Raw genomic sequence first — 23797 nt, 5'->3', positions numbered from 1 at the left:
CGGGTAGCGGGCGCGACCTCGGATGCCTTCCCTATTGGACGGGGCACCCGCCAGGGGTGCCCCCTCTCTCCATATCTATTCGCCCTCGCCATGGAACCTCTTGCGGCATGGGTACGCATAGACGCGCAGATGAAGGGGTTTGAGTGGGAATCTGGGCCGTCCGACAGGATTGCTCTCTATGCAGACGACGTGCTGTTCTTTCTCACTGACCTCAATAGGTCGGGCCCGAGAGTCCTTGAGATTATGAGGGTGTTTGGAGAGGTCTCGGAACTTCATCTTAATGTGCAGAAATCTACTCTATGGACCCGGGGAGGTGGTGTGGCGCTGAGTGACTGGGCGTCGACTCTACAGGAAGCGGTGGGGGGCCTTAAATACCTTGGAGTATTCTTAACTGATATACCGGGAGTCTCGTGGGAACGTAACATCGTTCCGGTATGGGACAGGGTTCGGTCCGATATGAAGACATGGTCCCACATGCCCCTGAATCTGTACGGCAGCTCGGCCATTTTTAAGATGGTGGCCCTCCCTCATCTGCTCTATCAGTTACAGAACCACCCTTACCCTGTCTCCCCGCAGTGGTTTCGTCAGGTCAATTCGGAGCTGGGCCGCTTCCTCTGGGCTGGGGGTGCTGTCCGTGTGGCGCTTCGCACCTGTTTCCTTTCCACGTATTGTGGTGGCCTGGCGTCGTCAGATATTTTATCTTACTACCAAGCTTCCCACTTGTTGGTGTTAAACGAGTGGTGGTATGGTGATCGCAGTGATCGGGACTATGCCCTAGAAAGGTATTTGATGGAACCCGAAACTTTGCATGCGCTGCTATACTGGGCAGGAATGAGGAGGAGACTCCCGGTGGTTACACAGGTTGTATTCCAAGTATGGCGTTGAGCGCTTGGCTGCATGGGATGGTGGAATAAGCTGACGGAGGAGACCCTGCTGTGGCACAATGGCCGCTTACCAGCTCTGGCGGCCTTGCAGGGGTTTCGCGGCTGGGATGCAATAGGGATCTCGGCGCTATGTCACGTCATGAAGGGAACGACCCTTAAATCATTCCAGGACCTGAGGGACGAATACGATATGACTAACACCCAATTCTTTAAATATTTGCAGTTTCAACACGCTATTTCCCCTGCCCTGGAGGGACTGGAATCCCTGCCTGAGTTCAGCCCTCTGGAAGCTAAGTTGAATATCCCGCATCTATCAATCACTAGTTACTCACTGCTCCCCCTCTCTGGATAACTTATGGTCTACTTGGGAGAGAGATGTAGGAGAGTTGGATGAGAAGGGTTGGAGAGAGGCTCTAGCGGCCCGAGGGAGGCGGCCATCGCTGTACGACTGCGTTTTATCCAATTTAAATACCTGCACAGGGCCTATTACATGAGAGAGAGACTGTGTAGGGCTGGTTTGATTGCCTCCCCTGACTGCCTGAGATGTGGCCGAGATGTGGGCACGTTCGTACACATGGTATGGTCCTGCGGGGCACTGGAAAGATACTGGAAGCGTGTTTGGAATTGTTTGGATGAGGTGCTGGGTTGGACGCTCCCCCGTACATCACAGCTGGGCCTTTTGCATGTTTTGGAACAGGTGGGGGGCAACATCTACAAACAACACTTACTACTCCTGGGCCTAGTGGTGGCTAAGAGGGACGTGGCCCGTGCCTGGAAAAGCCCTCGAGCTCCCCCGTTAGAGGCCTGGAAACAGGGTTTGGACTACTATATGGGTCTGGAACGTCCGGCGTTTGAGGCCCGGCTGGGGCTGCCCCAGAAAGCACTACAAAATTTGGAAGAGGTGGGCGGACTACAGGGGGCTGTGGCTGGAGCCGCTGACGCGACAAGATGTCACTAGTGAACAACTGCTTGGTGAACCAGGGCGTGGGTAAGAATGTATTGCCTTTTTCATACGGACTACTTTACCAGACGTGGATGGACATCGTGAACGGGGCTAGGAGGAGACCCGGGTGGGGGGTAGTTTTTACGGGGTGGGGGGACTAAGGGTTGTTCGAAAATAATGATTGACACTGATTTCTATATTGATTGCTTGTCTCTGTATTTTGATCTTATGCTCACGGCTCCTCCGGTGTTCGGAGTACCGTGGATTTCTTGCAATCTTACCTAACACAACAATAACATTTGTTCTGAAAAAAAAAGCCCACGTTTCCCTCTTTTTTTGGATATATGTTTGAATTAGAACCCACCATGCAGCAGCTACAAGCCCCTCGAGACCCTCAGGGGTGATTTGCAGCGCTATACAAATGTATGATTGATTGATTGGTTGGCTGAATATTTGGCATAATTAGTGGTAAACATTGAAAGAACACTATTTTAATGTGTGGTCCTGCCAGAGTTTGAAGATTTTCTTAGCTATTGTGAAGGAAAATCTGATTCTATTAAGGATATGGAGACTAGTATTATCCCCCCAATAAATTATAATAAGATTTACACTATGATACACAAATGAGTTAACATGCTGTAACTCTATAGACTAATGTGCATGGCTATGGATTTTTATTACCTAATGCCATAAATGCTTTATGGTGGAATATTTAACTTTTTTTCAATGGTGTGATCAAAATTTTATAAAAGTATACAGAACGGGCTGTACAAAATTAATCTGAAATGAAGCAAAAAAAGCAGCCATTTTACATTCTTCATCCTTTTCTGAGCAATGTAGTAATATTGTGCATATAAATGAATTTGCAGCTAATAGAACACATACTATATTGCAGATAACACATCGGTGAGGAGGCCTGGGCTTACACTTCTGAAAAGCAATACAAGCCAGATTTTAGTCAATTTCCTGTAGCTGAATGATTCCAAACAGTAATATGGAGCAAAAACATTCATTATTAATCGTTATTAGAGCACTGAACAATCTTTACTGTCAGAATGGCCAGTTAGCCATCATGTACAAATTACAATCAAAATACAATACAAAATTGCACTATTCAAAAAGGATTACATTTCTAAATCCCGGACTCATCTATAAGGAACTCTTGAAAGTCAGCCCTGCTTACCCCCAGAACCTCTTCCACTGGTGCACTGCTTTACAAACCCTGTGATTCTGGGAAGGCCTCTGTCTCCACTCACACCACTGAAGGAACATCAGCAGACAACTCTAAAAACTAAGGGGGCATTGTGTTAGGTTATACTATCCTATATATCTTAGCAAGTGCTTGTATACCGGATGCCGTCTTGATATTGGCATGGTGAACCTTTCTGCACCAAAGCAAATTCAAAAGTTTTAATCAAACAAATACAGTCGAAGGACATTGAATCGAGGCCACGCACCTGTTCATACCAGGAAGCCACGATGTTCTCCATATACTGGTAGCTGGTGAAGAAAGCAACAATGCCATCGGGCACAATTGCTGACATTTCCAGCAGCAAGTTGCCGTAATTACGAATCACAGCTGCAAAGAAAAGTCAGTAGGTTTGATGCTCACGCATGAGTGCAAAACTAACAAAACACGCATTTACAAAGGTAATAGCATTCGCCTCGTCAAACACTTTCCCTCAAACTTGGGCAATGACAGATAATTTGTCTTCGGTTTTGGAGAGGTCAGTTAGGCATGTACACAAACATATCTGTTCATATATGTTCACTTGCACTGGTTCTTATCCTCTAGGAGACCTTAAAGTATTCAAAATTATTACATTTGTGCCCTGGCACCATCATACCATGGCTGCCCACATTGTGCCAGAGATTACCACCACTGAGCTAGGGCCAGCATGTTGCCAGGAATCACAATGATGCCAGTGCCGGAATTTTACCACAGTTTATCATTATTGTGCTAAGGACAGGATACTGCCAGTGTGTACCATTGTTGTGCCAGTGCCTGCATGTCGCCAAAGAATACCACCAATGTGCAGCGGCCAGCACGTGCAAGGGATTAACACTATTGTACCAGAGCCAGCATTTTGCCATCAATTATCACCATTGTAAGAGGGCAAGCATTTTACCTCAAACTATCATCATTGTGCCCGGGTCAGGATGTTCCCCGGGACTATCACCAAGTGCCAGGGCCAGCATTTTACCAAGAATTCCCAACACTGAGCCAGGGCAGGAAAATGGCTTGGAATTACCAACGTTGTGCTAGGTGCAGCATTTTGGGGGTCTCACTTGCCCAGCCGAAGAAGCTAATGGCTGAAGAAGGGTGCACCAAACACTTCGATAATATGCACAGAATACAATATGTTTGCCAGGAAGGATACACACACCATTAGACGTTAAATAAAAAAAAACAGCAAGTCTCTCTAACTTTTAGAGTCTAACAAGAGGTCAGGGTCTTGCATAGTGCTCAGACTTAGAACTAATCTGTCAGCTGCTGGATGCAAGGAAGAGTGCCCTCCACTCCATACATTACGATATACTCCCCCGTCTCGCTCGATGGCCACGCCAGATTGCAGGTTTGGGGTTCGGGCGTGTTGCTGCATTCTGATGTAATTCACTTGCAGTCAGTAGACGGCTATCACCCAATCACTCACTTGTGGAGCCATGCGGATTGTGGGAGTTGGCGTGGTCAAGACTCGTAATACTGTTCTACTTTTCTAGGAGCCATGATTGGGGCCGAGCCCGCCAATCAAGAATGTCATTTCTGCGGCACAAGTGGAAAGTAGAAAAACAAGCATTTGCAATGCAATAGGCCTCGCATTTGCGAAAGTTTGAGCTCTGGCATTTTAAATTACGATGTCTTTTATTTACAGTTTGATAATTAACACAAATTAAAGGCGTCGTCATTTACAATGTCAATAGCTCAAACTCTTGTATGCAAGACCAATGGCATTGCAAAGAAGCGGCCGCGATTGTCCCGGGCTGCTTGGAAAGTGAAAGCGCACATGGCGCCGGTGTGTTGCATAATGCCGGGCCCCGGGGGAAGCACAGTCGCAGACTAGTCTTCCCCCGGGGTCTTTCGCGCACTGATAGGACAGGCAGGGGAAGGGGAGGAGTTAGGGGGTGGGTATAAGGCGCAGGGAAGGAAGGGAACTTCCTCTTCCTGCGCCTGGCACCATCGGGAGGGTTAGCGAAAGGGAGAGTTCGGAGCAGGTCAGGGACAGTGTCAGTGTAGGCCGGGGGTGACTTTTGGATATTTCCTCACGTCGCGTGGCTGCCTGACGGTAGCGGCATTAGGGCTCACGCCGGAAGAGTGAGGATCGGCGATGTCGGGAGTGACGACCAAAGAGGTGCGGGCGGCCTTGTTGCTGCTGGCCAGTCCTGGGTGGGATGCACTAGGGCCCCACGCGGCCTCGCGAGGGCGGCGGTCATAGCCCGCCAGGACGATGAGGCAGCAGGGCAGGGACCGGCGACTGGGCGGGGGAGTGGGTGGGGGGGGGTGGGGGAGGGCGGAGCACTGAGGGACTCAGCGTGGGGCGGGAAACGCATGAGCCTGCCCCCGCGAGTCTTCCCCCCGCTCCAGTTTTTGCCGGGGGCCTCTGGGGCAGTGCCTGGGGGCGCGGAGCCTCCGCTGGGGCTGCTTGGGAGTGCCCAGGAGGCAGTGGGCGCGAAGGAGGGGGCAGGGACGGGTGCCCGGCCTACTGCACCAGCTGATGACTCCCCTGGGGCAGAGGGGGCGGTCCAGGCCATTGAGGAGAGGGAGCATGCTGAGGATCTGTCTTTTGGGCTGGGCAAGTTTGGGGGTCCGGGGTCAGGGGACGCGGGGCAATGGGATGATGCCCCTATCGACCAGTCTACTAGTTCTAGGGCGCCCACCCCTGCCCCTGTGGGGCGGGAGTCGGCTGGGAGGTCTGTAGAGGAGGGGTCATTTGCTGTTCCCGGGCCACTGGTTGCTGGGGGGGGGGTGGGCCCCGGGACTGGTGCAGGGGGTCTTTACCCACCCGGGGTGGGTTTCATGGGCTATTGCCCGCCCCCACAGATTTGGGGCTCCATGTCTTGGGAGGACAGGGCCAGGGAGCAGCGGATCCTGGAGCAGATCCGTGAGGTCAGGACAGAAGCAGCAGGGCAGTCTGCGGCGGCTGTCCCTCCTCCGAGGGCTCAGGCTCCGGCGGCACGTGTTGAGTCTGGAACTCGTGCCTCTGTGAGTGTGCTGAAGGGGGTGAAGAGGGCAGTGAAAGAGGTTGTGAGTGCGCGTGTGGAAGTGGAACCGGTGCTTGAGTTGGATTATGGTGACGAGAGTGAGGAGCTGGAAGAAGGGGAGGTGTGGGATGACGCAGATGGCTCAGGGGGCACGGCGGACAACGACGCACTTGGTGTCTTGCAGGCCCCGGCGGCGACGAAGACCAAGGCCAAGGCAGTAGCAGTCCAGGTGGGGGCGCCCAGAGGAAGGCCCAGGGAGCGGATCACGGAAGTCGCAGGTGAGGGATCCTGGTGGGCAGCTTGGGATGATGGTCCCCGGAGTGGGAGAAAGAGGACGTGCAGGTCGGTGGGTGTGGGGGATGGTTCAGTTCGGGAGTCGGAGAAGCCATCGGGCAGTCCACCGGGGGAAGGTGAGAAGGTGGACGGTAAGCGGTGACTACGGGGGTACAGACTGACAAGGGGGACGGTAAGGAGGAGAAAGGGTAAAAGGTACCGAAGAAACTACCCTATATGGGTTTGGCAATTCCCTTGGGTTCGCATCTTTCAGAAAAGGTCAGGGCACGGATTTGGAGGCACAAATTTGTGGATGTGTTCAAGTTTCTGCATAGGGAGGTACAGGCCAAGGAGGGTTCGAAAGAGGAGGAGTGGGAGCTGACAAGGTGGCCCAGGGTGCCAGTGACAATGGAGAACTGGACTTCTGCATTTTTGATTTATGCCTGTATCTACTGTGAGAGGTATCTGGATAGGGCGGTGGCATTGTTTAAATACATGGACATCATTTGCAAGGCTCAGATGCAGTTTGGGGGTTTCGCCTGGTTGAGTTACGACAAAGAATTCAGGGCACGGGTTAGTGCGGATCCGGAGAAGAGTTGGGGGGAGGTAGACCAGGAACTCTGGGTACAGTGGATGGCGTCCACGCACTCCACTGCCTCTACGCACACAGCCAGCGGTTTGCCGGTAGTGTATCGGTCCTTTCCGCCGCGTCCCGCCCAAGGCGGGGAGCGCGGAGGTACGGTGCCCAACACCCTCGTCTCTAGTCAGCCGAACAAGCCAGGTGGATATTCGACGGGGCCAGCTGGAGCTACAACAAGGGATACTGCTCCAGATATCCCTGTAAGTTTAAACACAAATGCTCCAAGTGCGGCGAGAAACATGCCCTCACTCAGTGCCTCACGCTTGTTACTCCCTCAGAGCAATGGCGGAACGCCAAAGGACGGGGCCACCCTGGTCAGAAGGGCGCCTACACCGGTTAGGGTGGAGGCGATGGCCCCGTGGCTCTCGTGTTAGCCGGACCAGGAGGCGGCATTGCGGCTTTTCTGGGGTTTCACAGAGGGTTTTTAGGTGGGCTATCAGGGTCCCAGGGTGTGTCGGAGGGCGGACAATTTGAGATCAGCAAAGGAATTGCCTGGCGTGGTGTCTGCCAAGTTGAAGAAGGAGGTTGAGGAAGGAAGGGTAGCTGGCCCGTTTACTGATTGGCCTTTGGAAGATCTGATAATTTCTCCACTGGGAGTGGTGCCGAAGAAGGAGGAGGGGGAGTTTCGGATGATTCACCATCTCTCGTGGCCGGAGGGCCAGTCAGTGAACAACTTTATTGCTGAGGAGGATTCGAGGGTACTCTATGCTTCAGTGGACGACGCAATCCGTTTGGTGCGGGTGTGCTGGAGGGGGGCTGAATTGGCGAAATGTGACATCAAGTCAGCCTTGCGTCTGCTGCCTATACATCCGGCAGATTTTTCGCTCCTGGGAATGCAGTTTGGGGGGCCATCTACGTGGACAAGGTTTTGCCCATGGGGTGCGCCATCTCTTGTGCCTTGTTTGAACTCTTTAGTACTTTTCTGCAATGGGCCATGGTGAGAATTAGCGGGTGACGTGAGGTCACTCACTATTTGGATGATTTCCTCTTCCTGGGGAGGGCGGATTCTGGCGATTGCGGCAGGGCCCTTTCGCGATTCCAGGAGATGGCTTTCCACTTCGGTGTTCCTCTTGTGCCGGAGAAAACGGCTGGTCCCAGCTGTTGCCTGACATTTCTGGGGATTGAGCTGGACTCGGTACAGTGGCTGGCGCGCCTTCCAGGGGCTAAGGTGGCGGAAATTCTGTCATGTTTGAGGTGGGCGATTGAAGAAAAGCGGATCCCTTTGAGAGCGGTGCAGAAACTCCTGGGCTTCTTGAACTTTGCGTGTAGAGTGGTGACAGCAGGGCGGACTTTCTGTAGGCGGCTCGGCATGGCCATGTCGGGGGCGGTACTCCCACACCACAGAGTCAGGATTTCCGTGGGGGTCCGGGCTGATTTGAGGACCTGAATTGCATTCCTGACTGATTTCAACAGTGTGTCCCTGGAGTTTGATGAGGAGATGGCGGTCTGGCAATGCCAAATTTTCTGGGATGCAGCCGGGTCGGCGGGGTTTGGCATTTTCTGGGACGGGAGGTGGTGCGCTGAGACCTGGCCTGCTCACTCGCTCAAACAAGGGAGGAGCATTGCTTTCCTGGAATTCTTCCCTTTATTGGTGGCGCTGGAGGTGAGGGGGACGGAATTTCGGAAGAGATCTGTGCTCTTCCACGTTGACAACATGACGGTGGTGGACCTGGTGAATCGCCAGAGAGCTAGGGACATGAGAGTGCTGCGACTGTTGCGGAGATTCATGTTGGCTTGTTTGCGGCTGAATGTGGTGTTTCGGGCAAAGCATGTCCCTGGGGCAAATAATGCCATTGCGGATGCTTTGTCTCGTTCGCAGTGGCAGCGGTTCCGGCAACGGGAGCGGATATATGCAAGACCGAGCTGCCGGACGGCATCTGGGCCTTGGGGGAGTGAGGATGATTGGCCTGGTGGAGCGTTCTGTTGCAGAGACCACAAGGAGGATGTATCGTCTGGCTTGGTCAGAATTTGGTGCTTTCATGGGTTGGAGTCAGGTATCTGGTATGGGTGACAAGTCTGTGGTGGAACAGGGAGTGAAGGGCTTTGTGCTGTGTTGCATTGACAAGGATTTGACTGCGGCTACGATTTCCGGTAAATTGGCAGGGATTTCCTTTTACTGTGCTTTGTTTCTAGGATTTGATCCAACCAAGGATGTGATTGTGAGCAGAATGCTACGGGGTTGAGTTAGGGAATGTAAGAGAGGGGGGGGGGGGGTAGACTGCGGGCGGCAGTTACGTTTGACCTATTGTCCGGCTGGTTGGGGTGTTGCCAGAATGCTGCTACGACCTTTTTGAGGCTGGCCTCTTTCGTTTGTGTATGGTGTCGATGTTTTTTGGGGCGTTTAGGGTGTCTGAACTGTTGGGTACCAGGAAGATGGCTGGCAGGTTGTTGGAGGAGATTCGGGTGGATGAGGTGCGCCTGGGGATTTGGTTGCGGTGCTCGAAGACTGATCAGTTGGGTAGGGGTAAATGGGTGTGGCTGAATGAGACGGATGATGGGGCGGTCTGCCCGGTGGCCGAGTGGCGGACTTTCCTGGGGATGGCACGTGTGTCGGACGGTGAGATTTTCTGTCATGCATCGGGCGCACGAATGACGGCTGGCCAGTTGTTGCGGTGTTGCGCTAGACCTTGGGTCGATTGGGTTTGGATGTGCCTGGCTTCGGGACTCACTCCTTCTGTATTGGGGCTGCGACAGCTGTGGCCTGTTTGGGGTGGTCCTGGGACAGGATTAGGCGGATTGGATTGTGGAAGTCACGATGTTGTGAGCGTTATGTGAGAAAGTGAGACGGTCCTAGGTAGTCAGTTGGTTGGGACGTGGGTTTGTGTTTCTGTGCTAACATATTTCTCTTCGTAGGTTGCGTGGGTGGACCGGGGACTAAGACGGTGACCTGGATTGTTGGGCACTCCTTCGTGCACTGGGCGTCTAAGTATGCGGAACAACAGGTGTACGGCCGTAACCTGGGACTGAAAGGACACTTGCACGAGGGACAATGGTGGGGAAAAAGAGGCATGCGATGGGGGGCACTACTGCCCTGGCTCGCGAAAATGATTCCGCAAAGAGGATGCCCGGATTTGTTGATTATCCACCTGGGAGAAAATTACTTGGTACAGCTGTCAGGTTTGGCGCTTTTACAGCTGATGCAGAGGGATCTGGAGGTATTGAAGTCTAGGCTTGCAGGGACTTGCAGTGCCTGGACGGAGCTGGTCCCCAGGAAAGTATGGAGAGGGGCAATGAGGCATGGGGCAACTGAGAAAGCACCAAGGAAACTCAATAGGGCGATGAGACTTTTTTTGCGGGGACAAGGACATCAAAGTGATCTCACACGGAGGTATTTCGACTGGAGGAGCCTTTAGTTTTTAGGGACGACGGAGTGCACCTGTCACGTTTGGGAAACGCCTATTACATGATGGAAATGAGAGATGTGGTGAGCAAGTTGTGGAATGAGGCGATCTGGTGTTGCAGGGAGTGAGTGGCGGGTTGGACAGCAGAACCAGGGGTGGGGGGGGTGGCGCAGGGAACCACCCTACAGGGGGTTCCCTGGTTGGCGGTACTTTGAAGGGACGGGGGGGGTCAAAAGCGGGCACACCCATCCCTTGGGGGGGGTGGGGGGGAGTTCGAATGGCGGATAGAGGCATGACTGGAAGGACACAAGGAGCGGGCTGGATGACAGGTGATTGGTGGATATGAATAAGGTACGGTATGGGGCATGTAGTGGTTTGTGATGAGGTGGAACGGGTGAAGCGTATGAGAAGTGAAGTGTGAGTTGGGGGTTTGATGTTATTTATCTGTTGATGTTTATTGTTATGTAAAGATTACGCAGCCTGGTCTAATAAAATGGCCTTTTACGCTGACACACTGCGTGGTCTGTTTATTGCGCGAAAGCATGTTGTGGCTGTAGTAGGAGAAACTCATAAAACAAAATAGCGCATACAGACTAAACAAGACACACCATGTAACAACAGAAGTAAAAGGGCCAGTCCTCATGGGAGACTACAACAAATTAAGACAAGGCGGTTCTAAGGAGGGACTAGCAAGCCTATTAACAAATCAGAAGCTAGCATTTCTGAAGGGCAATGACACAAGTCATTGAAAAATATGGGCGGAGAGTAGGTGGAGCTTCAAGGCAGGCCATACTTTAACAGCATACCTCGCAGAGCAGCGCATGCACTTCCCAGGCTCGACAAAAACAAGACATGGGGACATCTGAAGACAAGAGCATGGAGGGTTTGCGTGCATCTGTGCCATATAGACAGTTTTGTTGCAAGAACTGCTTATGGGGGGTCATGAAATAGAAGTGGGTGTTGCATTGTACAAGGCAAACTTTGATTTCAGAGCACTGTACAAACAGGGTAGGATTACAATACAATAGTACACTTATTCGAAACAACACCGATAACAATGAAAAAGTATGCCAAACAATAGGTCACAAGTGCAGTGTATCATCTAACTGTACAGCACAAACCAAAACAAAATAAATAGGTATAGACTGAAAGAGTTACATAGTTACATGGCAGGTAAGAACCATAATTATGGTTCCGACAGGTTAGTAAAAAGAATAGCAATCAGCTATGCAAGGCTCTAAACAATAAAAGCAGCAAAATTCAGCACTGATATTTAAAAGCCCTAACAGATTAGCTAAAAATACAGTTGAGAATCAACAGGACTACAGATAAAGTGGATAGGGAGGGAGCAGTAGCGATGCACTGTAGGTAGGAAGCAGGCATGGCTTCTCACGCAATTTATAGAGGATTGATACTGCAGACTTTACTGACTTTCAATACTATGGAGTAAGATTATAATGCATAGGTACAGGAAAGAACAAGAGGCTAGACCCACCCAAAAGCAGGTGAAATATAGCGAAGTGCTGAGCTTTCAATTTATGCAAAAGTTGGTTGAATATTTTAAGCCAGTACAATACAGAGAACTAATCCCCTGATCAACCCCATGTAACTCCACAATTAAGTACCAGCGCAGCATTCCCATACATGCCAACATTTTAGATCAGGCAAGTGAGAGATATTTAAACAATAGTTGGAAGAATGCAGTTTCCCCACTGAATTTTACTGAAGCAGATGCAATCTGCCTGAATCAGGTCAACTGGTATGTATGGTAACAGAAAACCAGCATTTCATTTTTGGCTGTTTAATAACAAAAACAGAGTTCTAAACTCTGCTTTTGTATGTGCTATGTAAAACTTTAAAAAATGAAATGTCAAGGTCTGTCCTATGCTCTAATTTCCCCCCTCCAAGAATTAAGGCCAAAGTGTTTACCTTTGATGTCACAGGTAATTCTTGTAGGGGTAAATCTGGAGCATGTATGACAAGCATCAACACTTTTTTTTCGGCAGTTTTACAAAACTGAGAATCGGGTTTCTGCATGCATGAGACGGGAGACTAGCTCTGACATTGGTAGTCCCCTACTGGAATCGGGAGGGTTGGCATGTATGTATTCCTCACCTTTCCCTGTATAATCTCAATAATTTTATAGGGAACCATATACAGCCCTTGGTTTTAAGTCAGTACATAATAACTCCACCATCCAAAGGACGTAGTTTATAAATTCCAAGAGCACACCAGGAGATCGAGGCCAGGGAAGATGGCGGCGTCAGGCTAGACGCCGGTAGCAGCCTCTGACCAGAGCAGCGGAGCATGCCGCTAAATTAAACCGAGCTAGTATCTAGCTGTAAAGAGAGAAAAGATGGGAAGAGAATCTTGCTGCTAAGATCTATATAGTGCTACACCACTGCAAAGAGATGTCGAAACCAGACCAAATTACACAAGCTGCCTGCTCAAGGATCATACCTTCCGACTGCCTGATCCCCGCAAGGGCGTCGCTCTCTCTCCTAGCCTCAGCAATCGGATACTCAGTCCTGCGGCTGCTGATCGGTAACCGCCCCTCATCAGGCGATCAACGTTTCTCGTGGCGGCTGAACTCCGTGAGCTCCGCGGACTCCGTGAACTCTGTAACTAGCACGGACATCGAAACCCCAGTGAATTTCGCCTACACACGGTGTTCGCAGTGCTCAATGGCCCCGAAAAATGCAGCCGCCGTAGCTTCTGCAGCAGCCAAGACAAGGGCAGCGCGTCAAGCCTTGCGGGACCAGGAAACAGGCATTAGGCGCGGTGCTACGCGCGGAGAACTACATGACACCACAGCTGAGGCGGCAGCGGAGAAAACACCGGCCCGGAGAGGCGCTTCCTCTAGCAAAACTCCTGCAGCACCTTTGTCTGCCAAAGCCACAGCACAGGCTGCCCCAACGGTGATCACAATGTTTCAACGTGCCGCTAGTCAGAAACAAATGACTAAAACGTCGCAACAAAGTAATCAGAAGAAACAATCAACCATTTCTACTGAAGAAGCTACAATGTCAACAGCCGAAGGGGTGAAGAAAATAACGCAGTTGTGGCAGAGCTGACAGAGATAACTAACGATCAGAACGCGCTTGAGCCGCCTGAAGGGCAAGAGACTGACCCTACTCCTGAGAGACCCGATACTATGACCACGGAGGTAAGCCAGGCACTTCACCCTGCTTCTGTTCCTTCCGATAGACCTGTTATGCATAAACAGGGGGTTAGCGGTATTTCCACTGATACAATAGTGAATTTAGACCTCCTAGAGATGCAAACAAAAACTCCTACTGGTACTGATACTATTGATACTATCGAGCTTGCTGGGTCAGCTAACACTCCCACCCCTACTGGCAGTAACAGCAATAATGATGTTAACTATACCCTTGAACTGAACGTGGAACCGAACAGGGAGATGTTGTTAGACACTTTGCCTTCGAACGTGATACCTGATTTAAATGTAGACTTAAATATAGACTTACACACAGATTTACAACTGCGGGCTAATAAGTCACAAGTTACTGCTAAGGAGAAAGAGGTCGCAGAAGCTGTAGAGGCTTCAAAATCACATGTATCACATGTGGATACATCTAAAGCCAGTTCGGTGATAAATGATCATCCCATAGACTCTAATGAGGCGCTGGAAGCTGATAGGGACATAACAGACTTCTACTCCTTTTCGGAAGATATTAGCTGGTCTGGGGATACGGATGAGCTTGATGAAGCAGATGAAAATGACACAGACTCCAACATAAGCTCTGAATCAGACCTTAACCCCCCAAAAGAGCAACGCGATAGGAGGAGAACTATACTTAAAAATAAAAAGGCTGGACACCACGGGGCTAATGAACTGTCATGGGACTATACTCCGACCGTTTTGACCCTTAATCAGAATCAAATCCCTATCACAAAATCTCAAACATCATCTTTAGATCAGATTCCAAACAGAGAGCAATCTGAACCACCGGGAGCTACACTGACACAAGTGATGGATACAGTCTTACAAGCTATAGCATCTCACCGGGAGGAGACCTCAAAAGACAGTCGTAAAGCCCGAGCGGGTCTGCAGAAGGTCCAGGGTGTAGTTCGTAAGCTCTCCAAGACAATGGGTGCCTTCACAGAAAGATTAAATGACATTGAAGACCGGATTGTAGTAAATGAAACAGAAGCAGCTGCCACAAATGAGCGAGTTGAAGCAAACGAAACACAGCTTCAGGATATTAGATGGAAACTAGAAGACTATGAAAATCGACTTCGTAGAAATAACCTGCGCGTTCTTGGGGTGCCAGAAAAAGTGGAGGGTGAAGACTGTCGCACCTTTATCATACAACTCTTCCGTGACACCCTTCCTGAGCTTAACACCTGGGACTGGAGTTACGAGGTACAGCGAGCTCATAGGGTTCCTATGTCTATAAAACCCACGGCACCCACAGGTAAATATCCACGTGCAATCCTAGTATATTTTGGGAATTTTTTGCTTCGACAAGCCATATCAGAATAAGCTACACCTGATAAACACCGCAGCAAGGACTATATATCCTACTTCGTTCGTCCTGACTTCTGCCATTGGACAGTTGAAAGGAGATGGCGACTCAGACAGCTCATCAAGCCTTTTCAAGAGAAGAAAGCTGTAGTATATTTGAACAATTCAGCCAAGTTAAAAGTAATTTATGAGGGTCAAACAAAATTTTTCACATCTGAGATCAAGGCTAAAGAGTATCTAGAGAGCTTATGAAAGATTCTTAAACAATACATCAAGCTCTATTAGCCAACGATGTGGAGATATCACTGGATTTCTGTAACTTTTTTCTGTGGGCCCAAATAGCTACTTACGAATGAGTTAAGACATGGTTTATAATATTATCTTTTCTTTCTTTTGCTATATTTTTCCTTTCTTCTAATTTTGTCATATTGTTCTTTTTTGCTACACACTTAGGTTTGCATGCTTCGCGGGCTCTGGTTGGAATATGCTAGTCCATCACTATAGACTCTTATGGAGTCTTATTGCCCTTTTTGGGAGGTCAGGGGGTGCAATGGGGGGGGGGGGTCAGGGAAGGGTGCTGGGTGGGAATCAGGGTGGACAGGGTGGGGGGGGGGGAAGCAGTGTAAAATGAGCAGGCTTGAGATTACTAAAGGAATATTGAGGAACAACACAACATTATGTAAGGTTCGCGTATACCGTTCAAAACATAGAACAAGTAAATGGGGAAGCTAAACTTAGGATGCTGGAATGTGGCAGGTCTTAATGACAGAGGAAAGAGGGCCCAATTTTCCCAACTAATGGTCCAAAGCTCCTGGGACATCATCTGTATACAGGAAACTCATATTCCCATTGGAGAGATAAGTCATCTAAAAATACCAGGCTTCTATTTATTGGTTACAACTACACAAACCTCGAAAACCAGAGGAGTTACAATCTGAGCGAGAACAAGACTAGGCACCCCAATACGTAAAAAAGCTGATATCCATGGTAGATGGGCCATTGCTCAACTAGATATGGGCATTACTATTTGCTCCATCTACGGCCCTAATCTCGATGACCCTGCACTATATATCGAATTGGAATTAGAATTAGCATCATGGTCAGGCACTCTAATTCTCTGTGGAGATTTTAACTTAACACTTAATCAACCGCAATGCCATCAGAGTCATTACAACTACACAGGCCGAAAACCGAGAGTATTCAGGGTAGTACTAAATGTAATTCGTAGCTATAATCTTCGAGACATATGGTCCTTAAAAAATATAAGAGATCCGGGACACACTTACTTTTCGTATCCTCATAGAAAATATGTACGCATAGATTATATATTTACAACCATGGATATTGCCCTGAATGCTCTTATTTTTAAAGCCCCCAAGACAATCTCAGATCATAACTCTCTCCATATTACATTTGAGGCCCCTAGATATAACCGGGTTTATCCACAATGGACATTCGATCGAAAACTACTGGTCAATCAAGAATACATAGTACATATTACCCAATCGACCAAAGAATTTTTCGATATAAATCAATATAGTGCTTCACGCATGATTGTATGGGACAGCTTCAAGGCTGCATTAAGGGGTGAGACTGCCACTTTTGTTGCCAGCCATAAAAAAGAACGAAAAAAGATACGTACCCAGCTAACAAACAGACTAATACATTTAGAACACTTACATGCCAACCAATTACATCATGGTGCACAGGCTGACGATACTCTGAGGAAGATCCTAATACTTAAAGCCGAAATAAATAATGATTTAACTCAAAAAGCAGCGGAAACTCTTCAAGCCAACCGAAATAAAATCTATGAGACAGGGGAAAATGTAGGGAGACACCTTGCTCTAAGAACATGACAAAATCAATCTCGTAACTTCATACAAGGTATTGACTATGGTGGCCAGAAATATACCACCCAGGAAGATATATCTATATGTTTCCAGGATTATTACCAAAAACTATATCAGAATGAAGATAAACGATCGATCGATAAAACCAAAGAGTTTCTAGTTAACTGGCTCAGAGAGACAAATATGGCAGAAACCCTCGATGAAGACACAAAGAAAGAGTTAGATAAAGAAATCTCCAGAATAGAAGTAGAGCTGGCAATAGCTGAATTAGCTGCAGGGAAAGCAGCGGGGCCAGACAAGATACCCCTAGATCTATATAAAATATTGGGTAAAGTAATTATCCCATTCCTGTATGATCTCTTTTTAGGGATTTAGTGGCATGGAAAACCCCCTGAATCGTGGAAACAAACCAATATAGCTATCTTCACGAAAAAGGATAAACCATCCGAATTAACAACATCATATCGGCCAATCTCATTGATCAACTCAGATTCCAAAACATACGCTAAAATCTTTGCCAACCGCCTTGGTAAGATCATTGAACATCTAGTGTCTCCCTGGCAACACGGGTTTATACCAGGCAAAAGCACCACAGATCATACACGTAGAGTAATATCTCTTTTTGACATTATGAAAGTAGAGAGGGGTCAGATGTCGATGATCTTGTTGGATGCCGAAAAGGCTTTTGACCGGGTTTCCTGGCAGTTTCTTTGGGAAATACTAGCCATCAATAACATCGGCCCGGTATTCATAAAATCTATAAAAGCCCTTTATGTTGATCCAAAAGCAAGAATTCTGACTGGTGGTTGCGAATCCGAAAATATAAACATTCAGAGAGGCATGCGACAGGGATGCCCGTGCTCTCCATTGTTATTCGCACTCTATATCAATCCCTTAATTATTAAACTATTAACATCGCCAGTGATCGTACCAATTAACGTCAGCATCTACAACACTAAAGTCCTTGCATATGCCGATGACGTTGCGGTTGTAACAGCTAACCCTACAGAGGCCATAATCGAAATAGAAGAAACCACCAAATCTTTCGGGCACTATTCTGGATATTCTTTAAACCAAGATAAAACTATGGTTATATGTATCAAGAATACATCATTTATAAGCCCATACAAAGTAAAAACTGCAAAATACCTAGGAGTGAATATCTCGTCAAATACCAATGATATTAATACATTAAATTACGATCCTCTAATTAAAAAAATAAAAGCAGATCTACTCAGAGTAAACAACCTTCACCTGTCCATAATTGGTAGAAGCAATTACGTCAAAATGACAATATTCCCAAAGATGATATATTTGTTTCGAGCAATTCCCCTTTTAATCAATAATGCTTCTATGAAAACGTTGAACCAAGCAATATCCTCGTTTATCTGGAATTACGGGAAGATAAGAAGAGCCCTACCTAAATTAGTACTACCAATTTCCAGAGGTGGTCTTGCGGTCCCAAATTTAACATACTATTTATGGGCAACCATCTTACAGCAAATGACATTCCTGCTTACATCCAGCCGCAATGACCATAATGAATCACCACAACACATACCATCCATCTATGAATTAACACTGGGAAGTACAGCTAGAGGTCTACTATTAAGACAAATTGAACCGTCCTATTTTAAAAAGATTAAATTCAAAATCATTACAGATGCCTTTAAAACTTGGACCAGAACTACTAAATTAATGACAATTCCTAAATACACCAAATATACACCACTATGGTACAGTTCAGTAATACCCCAATATCTTAACGACAATATAACTAAACGTTGGGAGAATTTAGGCCTAATCACTATCGGCGACTTCTTAAATCTAGATGGTAGAACAACATTTGACGAATTACATGTTAAATATCATATCTATTCTACAGATTACCTAAAGTTTATTCAAATCTACACATCACTGAGACAATATATTTCAAATATAGACTTAAAATCCATACCACTCATGGATCTCATACAAAAACAAACAACCAGGATAAGCGATATATACAACATTTTCTTGAGTAATCACCCCGACGATCTAGAAACTATAGAAACTAGCTGGGCCAATAAATTAAATAATCCTAATGTCGACATAGATATGTCTTTACAATTATCCTCTAAAGTTATATTAGCAAGTAATCTAAAGGCCCAAATTTACAAAACTATATGCAACTTATATTATACACCCTCCAAACTGTTTACATGGGGTAAGATCGCTCAGGATAAATGTCCCAAATGTACACTTGGACCTGCAAATTTGATTCATATGTTCTCTGAATGTCCCAAATTAGATCAAATCAAGAAAAGCATTACAAAATACTGGGCTGAGATTTTTGGCCATGAAATTAGAACATCAACAACTTTATTCCTGCTAGGTTATGATAGCTCTCTAGATCTAAGCAACCCAGAAATGTATACTACTTACATAGGTACTGCTATCTATAGAATTATCCTAGCAGCCAGATGGAAGGACCCTGAGGCCCCAGCATTTCAGGGATGGCTCAATAGACTTCTAGCAATATATAAACAAGAAGTGGCCATCTACAGAACCAGAGGGAAAAAATCTCGATCACTTGGGGAACTAATTTGGTCATCAGTATCCAATTGGTATGAACAACAGAGGGATTAAAATCAAAATTTAGTTTACATTAGTATAATGCATGTAAATTTTATTTTCATAATATGTTATGGTTTTAAAGATTTGAGAAATGAATCTACCTTTTGCTGATCTTTATATATCTGACATTATGAATTTTGCTATCTTTTTGCCTTCGGTTATGTATAATATAATACTACTTTTTAGGGCTCGGACTCCTCCCCACTGAAAGTGGGAGGAGTTTCGAGATCCTAATGTTAAAGAAGAGAAAAAAAAAGTATCTCCTAGGGCTTTGGCAAGACAAATTCCACACATTCCTTAGCGTGTTGTGTCATCTGGCCAGTGATTCGTCTTCGTTGTGTTGTCGTTTTAATAGGCTTGAAGTGATAGGGTAAATGTAGTTTTGTTCCGCCATCTTGGGCATTTTTCGTTCGTGCTCGCGCAAAGAAGTACATTAATTATAATTAGGAGCTGTCAGGGTGGCCGTGTAATGCATTCCAGATGTGCGCGCGTTCACCATCTAGCAGTGTGTTTGTCTGGCGCGCGTCCTCCTCACGTGCACACAGGCATAGACGCCGTGTGCGGCTCCTTCCTGCCGGCCCGGGGAGCTGCTCTGCCGCTCTCTGGCTCACCCCCCCGTCTCCCCGCCTGATTTAGATATCGGGCACACGTGTCCTTGCTTTTTCAACGGAAGCTGAAGAATCTGTGGAGGAATGGGTCGGGGGATTTTGTGCAACGACCTTAGTGCTCCAGGGCCCCGTGTTTTTCCTGCAGAAGGCATAACGCCATCCCTTCCCCGTGGATCAGGGGTGCTATCAGTCAGAATAAAAAGAGCGCGGAGTCCTCAAGTGACGGACGTGTACTTGGTAATCGGCTGCGCGATTATGCAAACGTTATATTATCCGGTTTTGTGATGCAGTGCAGGAGAGGCTGAACATACAAATCTTTTACATCCCTTTCCAGCAGATAATGGATGCTTGAATGATCAAAGCAGAGGGAGACACAAACTCACAATTCAAAGCTCATAACTACCCTTGAGTTGTTTATTAGCCGCCACAGATGAGCCGGCAAACAAAAAGCCATTAAGCACCTATTATTTTAAAGCAGGGTGTGCGGTTTTCATCACTTTCTGTGGCTGAATTTTCACTCCCGAATCCTGTTGGAGATAATTAATTGCTTTCAGCTGAGAGCAGTAATAATGGAATAAATTATCCCCACACTTCTTGTCAGAGGACTAGTCACGCGCCAGCCTCCTTGTTAGAAGGGACTCGTAAGACAGGTGAGAAAAGAAATATGGTACAGTTGGCCAGCACTGTAACATTTTAAATGATGTCATTGACTCGGCAGTCAATCACGCGTCCTGCCTGGAGCACTCTTGTCTTATGATGAATAGCGTTCTCTTCTCAGGAATGTTGAAGTGGGTGGCTACACCTATCCCCCCCCTCCCCCCCAATTTCATGTCGTCTAGCCCTGTTTCACACACAAGTGTATTTGCCTAAGTCACACTTAACGTGCAGGAAACGTGGAAAACGGTGCACAAATCCAGAGCACATTCACAAAGACAGGGGTGTCCTAGTTCTCCACGAGGAGAAGTCATTCGCTGAAGCTCTGCAAGTTTAAGTTTTAATTAGTGAGTGCAGAGATGTGAGTGCAGAGTAGTGAGTAGAGTAGTGAGTAGAGTAGTGAGTAGAGTAGTGAGTAGAGTAGTAGAGTAGTGAGTAGAGTAGTTAGTAGTGAGTGCAGAGTAGTGAGTAGTGAGTGCAGAGTAGTGAGTAGTGAGTGCAGAGTAGTGAGTTCAAAGTAGTGAGTGCAGAGATGTGAGTGCAGAGTAGTGAGTAGAGTAGTGAGTAGAGTAGTGAGTAGAGTAGTGAGTGCAGAGATGTGAGTGCAGAGATGTGAGTGCAGAGTAGTGTGTAGAGTAGTGAGTAGAGTAGTGAGTAGAGTAGTGAGTAGAGTAGAGAGTAGAGTAGTGAGTAGAGTAGTAGAGTAGTGAGTAGAGAGTAGAGTAGTGAGTAGTGAGTAGAGTAGTGAGTAGTGAGTGCAGAGTAGTGAGTAGGGTAGTGAGAAGTGAGTAGAGTAGTGAGTAGTGAGTGCAGAGTAGTGACTAGAGTAGTGAGTTGTGAGTGCAGAGTAGTGAGTAGAGTAGTGAGTAGTGAGTAGAGTAGTGAGTAGAGTAGTGAGTAGTGAGTAGAGTAGTGAGTAGTGAATAGAGTAGTGAGGTGAGTAGTGAGTGCAGAGTAGTGAGTAGTGAGTAGAGTAGTGAGGTGAGTAGAGTAGAGTAGTGAGTAAAGTAGTGAGTGCAGAGTAGTGAGTAGTGAGAAGAGAGTAGTGAGTAGTGTAGTGAGGTGAGTAGTGAGTGCAGAGTAGTGAGTAGAGTAGTGAGTTGAGTAGTTAGTAGTGAGTAGAGTAGTGAGTAGAGTAGTGAGGTGAGTAGAGTAGAGTAGTGAGTAGAGTAGTGAGGTGAGTAGAGTAGAGTAGTGAGTAAAGTAGTGAGTGCAGAGTAATGAGTAGTGAGTAGAGTAGTGAGTAGAAAGTAGTGAGTAGAGTAGTGAGTAGTGAGTAGAGTAGTGAGTGGAGAGTAGTGAGTAGTGAGTAGTGAGTGCAGAGTAGTGAGTAGTGAGTAGACTAGTGAGTAGAGTAGTCAGTAGAGTAGTGAGTAGAGTAGTGAGTAGTGAGTAGAGTAGTGAGTAGAGTAGTGAGTGCAGAGTAGTGACTAGAGTAGTGAGTAGAGTAGTGAGTAGTGAGTGCAGAGTAGTGAGTAGTGAGTGCAGAGTAGTGAGTAGAGTAGAGTAGTGAGTAGTACATCACAGGCAGCAGCTGTGCAAGCATCTTACACTCACAAGGAGACCACAGGCAGCTGAGGTGCAAGCTTCTCCCACTCACAAGAAGGACATCACAAGCAGCAGCGGTGCAAGCTTCTCACACTCACAAGAACGACATCACAGGCAGCAGCAGTGCAAGCTTCTTACACTCACAAGGAGACCACAAGCAGCAGAGGTACAAGCTTCTCACACTCGCAAGAAATACATCACAAGCAGCAGTGGTGCAAGCTTCCCTTACACACTGACAGCAGGTACTGTGCCAAGGCAGCAGCAGCAACAGAGCAAGAGTCCCTTACAAAGAACAGGAACAGCACAGAGATGCACAATGCAATCTTCTCATACTCACAGGCAACAGCGGTGCAAGTTTCTCACACTCACAAGAAGGACATCACAGGCAGCAGCTGTGCAAGCTTCTTACACTCACAAGGAGACCACAGGCAGCTGAGGTGCAAGCTTCTCCCACTCACAAGAAGGACATCACAAGCAGCAGCGGTGCAAGCTTCTCACACTCACAAGAACGACATCACAGGCAGCAGCAGTGCAAGCGGTGCAAGTTTCTCACACTCACAAGAAGGACATCACAGGCAGCAGCTGTGCAAGCTTCTTACACTCACAAGGAGACCACAGGCAGCTGAGGTGCAAGCTTCTCCCACTCACAAGAAGGACATCACAAGCAGCAGCGGTGCAAGCTTCTCACACTCACAAGAACAACATCACAGGCAGCAGCAGTGCAAGCTTCTTACACTCACAAGGAGACCACAGGCAGCAGAGGTGCAAGCTTCTCACACTCGCAAGAACGACATCACAAGCAGCAGTGGTGCAAGCTTCCCTTACACACTGACAGCAGGTACTGTGCCAAGGCAGCAGCAGCAACAGAGCAAGAGTCCCTTACAAAGAACAGGCACAGCACAGAGATGCTCAATGCAATCTTCTCATACTCACAGGCAGCAGCGGTGCAAGCTTCTCACACTCGCACGAAGGACATCACAGGCAGCAGCAGTGCAAGCTTCTTACACTCACAAGAAGGACATCACAGGCAGCAGCAGTGCAAGCTTCTTACACTCACAAGGAGACTACAGGTAGCTGAGGTGCAAGCTTCTCCCACTCACAAGGACATCACAAGCAGCAGTGGTGCAAGCTTCTCACACTCACAAGAACGACATCACAGGCAGCAGCAGTGCAATCTTCTTGCACTCACAAGGAGACCACAGGCAGCAGAGGTGCAAGCTCCTCACACTCACAAGAAGGACATCACAGGCAGTAACGGTGCAATATTCTCACACTCACAAGGAGATCACTGGCAGTACACACCACATGAACACACTCCATAACACATAGCAACAATACATTGGCATTTAGAATGCCATTAGCTCAAACTCAAATAAATCCGAGCCCGATTGCATTTCTAATGCTTGTTGGTTATGTATCTAATTATGTATTTCTCGAACCTGCTCAATAAAAAATAAAAAAAATAAAATAAATATGGGCGGAGAGTGGCTGGAGCTTCAAGGCAGGCCATACTTTAACAGCATACCTCGCAGAGCAGCGCATGCACTTCCCAGGCTCGACAAAAACAAGACATGGGGACATCTGAAGACAAGAGCATGGAGGGTTTGCGTGCATCTGTGCCATATAGACAGTTTTGTTGCAAGAACTGCTTATGGGGGGTCATGAAATAGAAGTGGGTGTTGCATTGTACAAGGCAAACTTTCCTGGAACTTGATTTCAGAGCACTGTACAAACAGGGTAGGATTACA

The 23797-nt window shown here is 47.5% G+C and overlaps 1 protein-coding gene across 1 annotated transcript in view; it reads right to left on the bottom strand.

Annotated features, from left to right (window-relative positions):
- The window catches only part of ERCC2 (ERCC excision repair 2, TFIIH core complex helicase subunit), a 535569-nt gene that overhangs the window by 223964 nt on the left and 287808 nt on the right, over positions 1-23797 (bottom strand). Inside the window, exon 11 of the mRNA XM_086939493.1 lies at positions 3285-3406. Within this exon, the coding sequence (XP_086795619.1) occupies positions 3285-3406 (122 nt within the window). The remainder of the gene's footprint in view (positions 1-3284; positions 3407-23797) is intronic.

The sequence above is a fragment of the Lissotriton vulgaris genome, chromosome 9 (assembly GCF_964263255.1).
Source record: "Lissotriton vulgaris chromosome 9, aLisVul1.2, whole genome shotgun sequence".
In the NCBI taxonomy this organism is placed as follows: Eukaryota; Metazoa; Chordata; class Amphibia; order Caudata; family Salamandridae; genus Lissotriton; species Lissotriton vulgaris.
The sequence above is the reverse complement of the archived record's forward strand: the minus strand, read 5'-3'. Positions and strand labels throughout refer to the sequence as shown.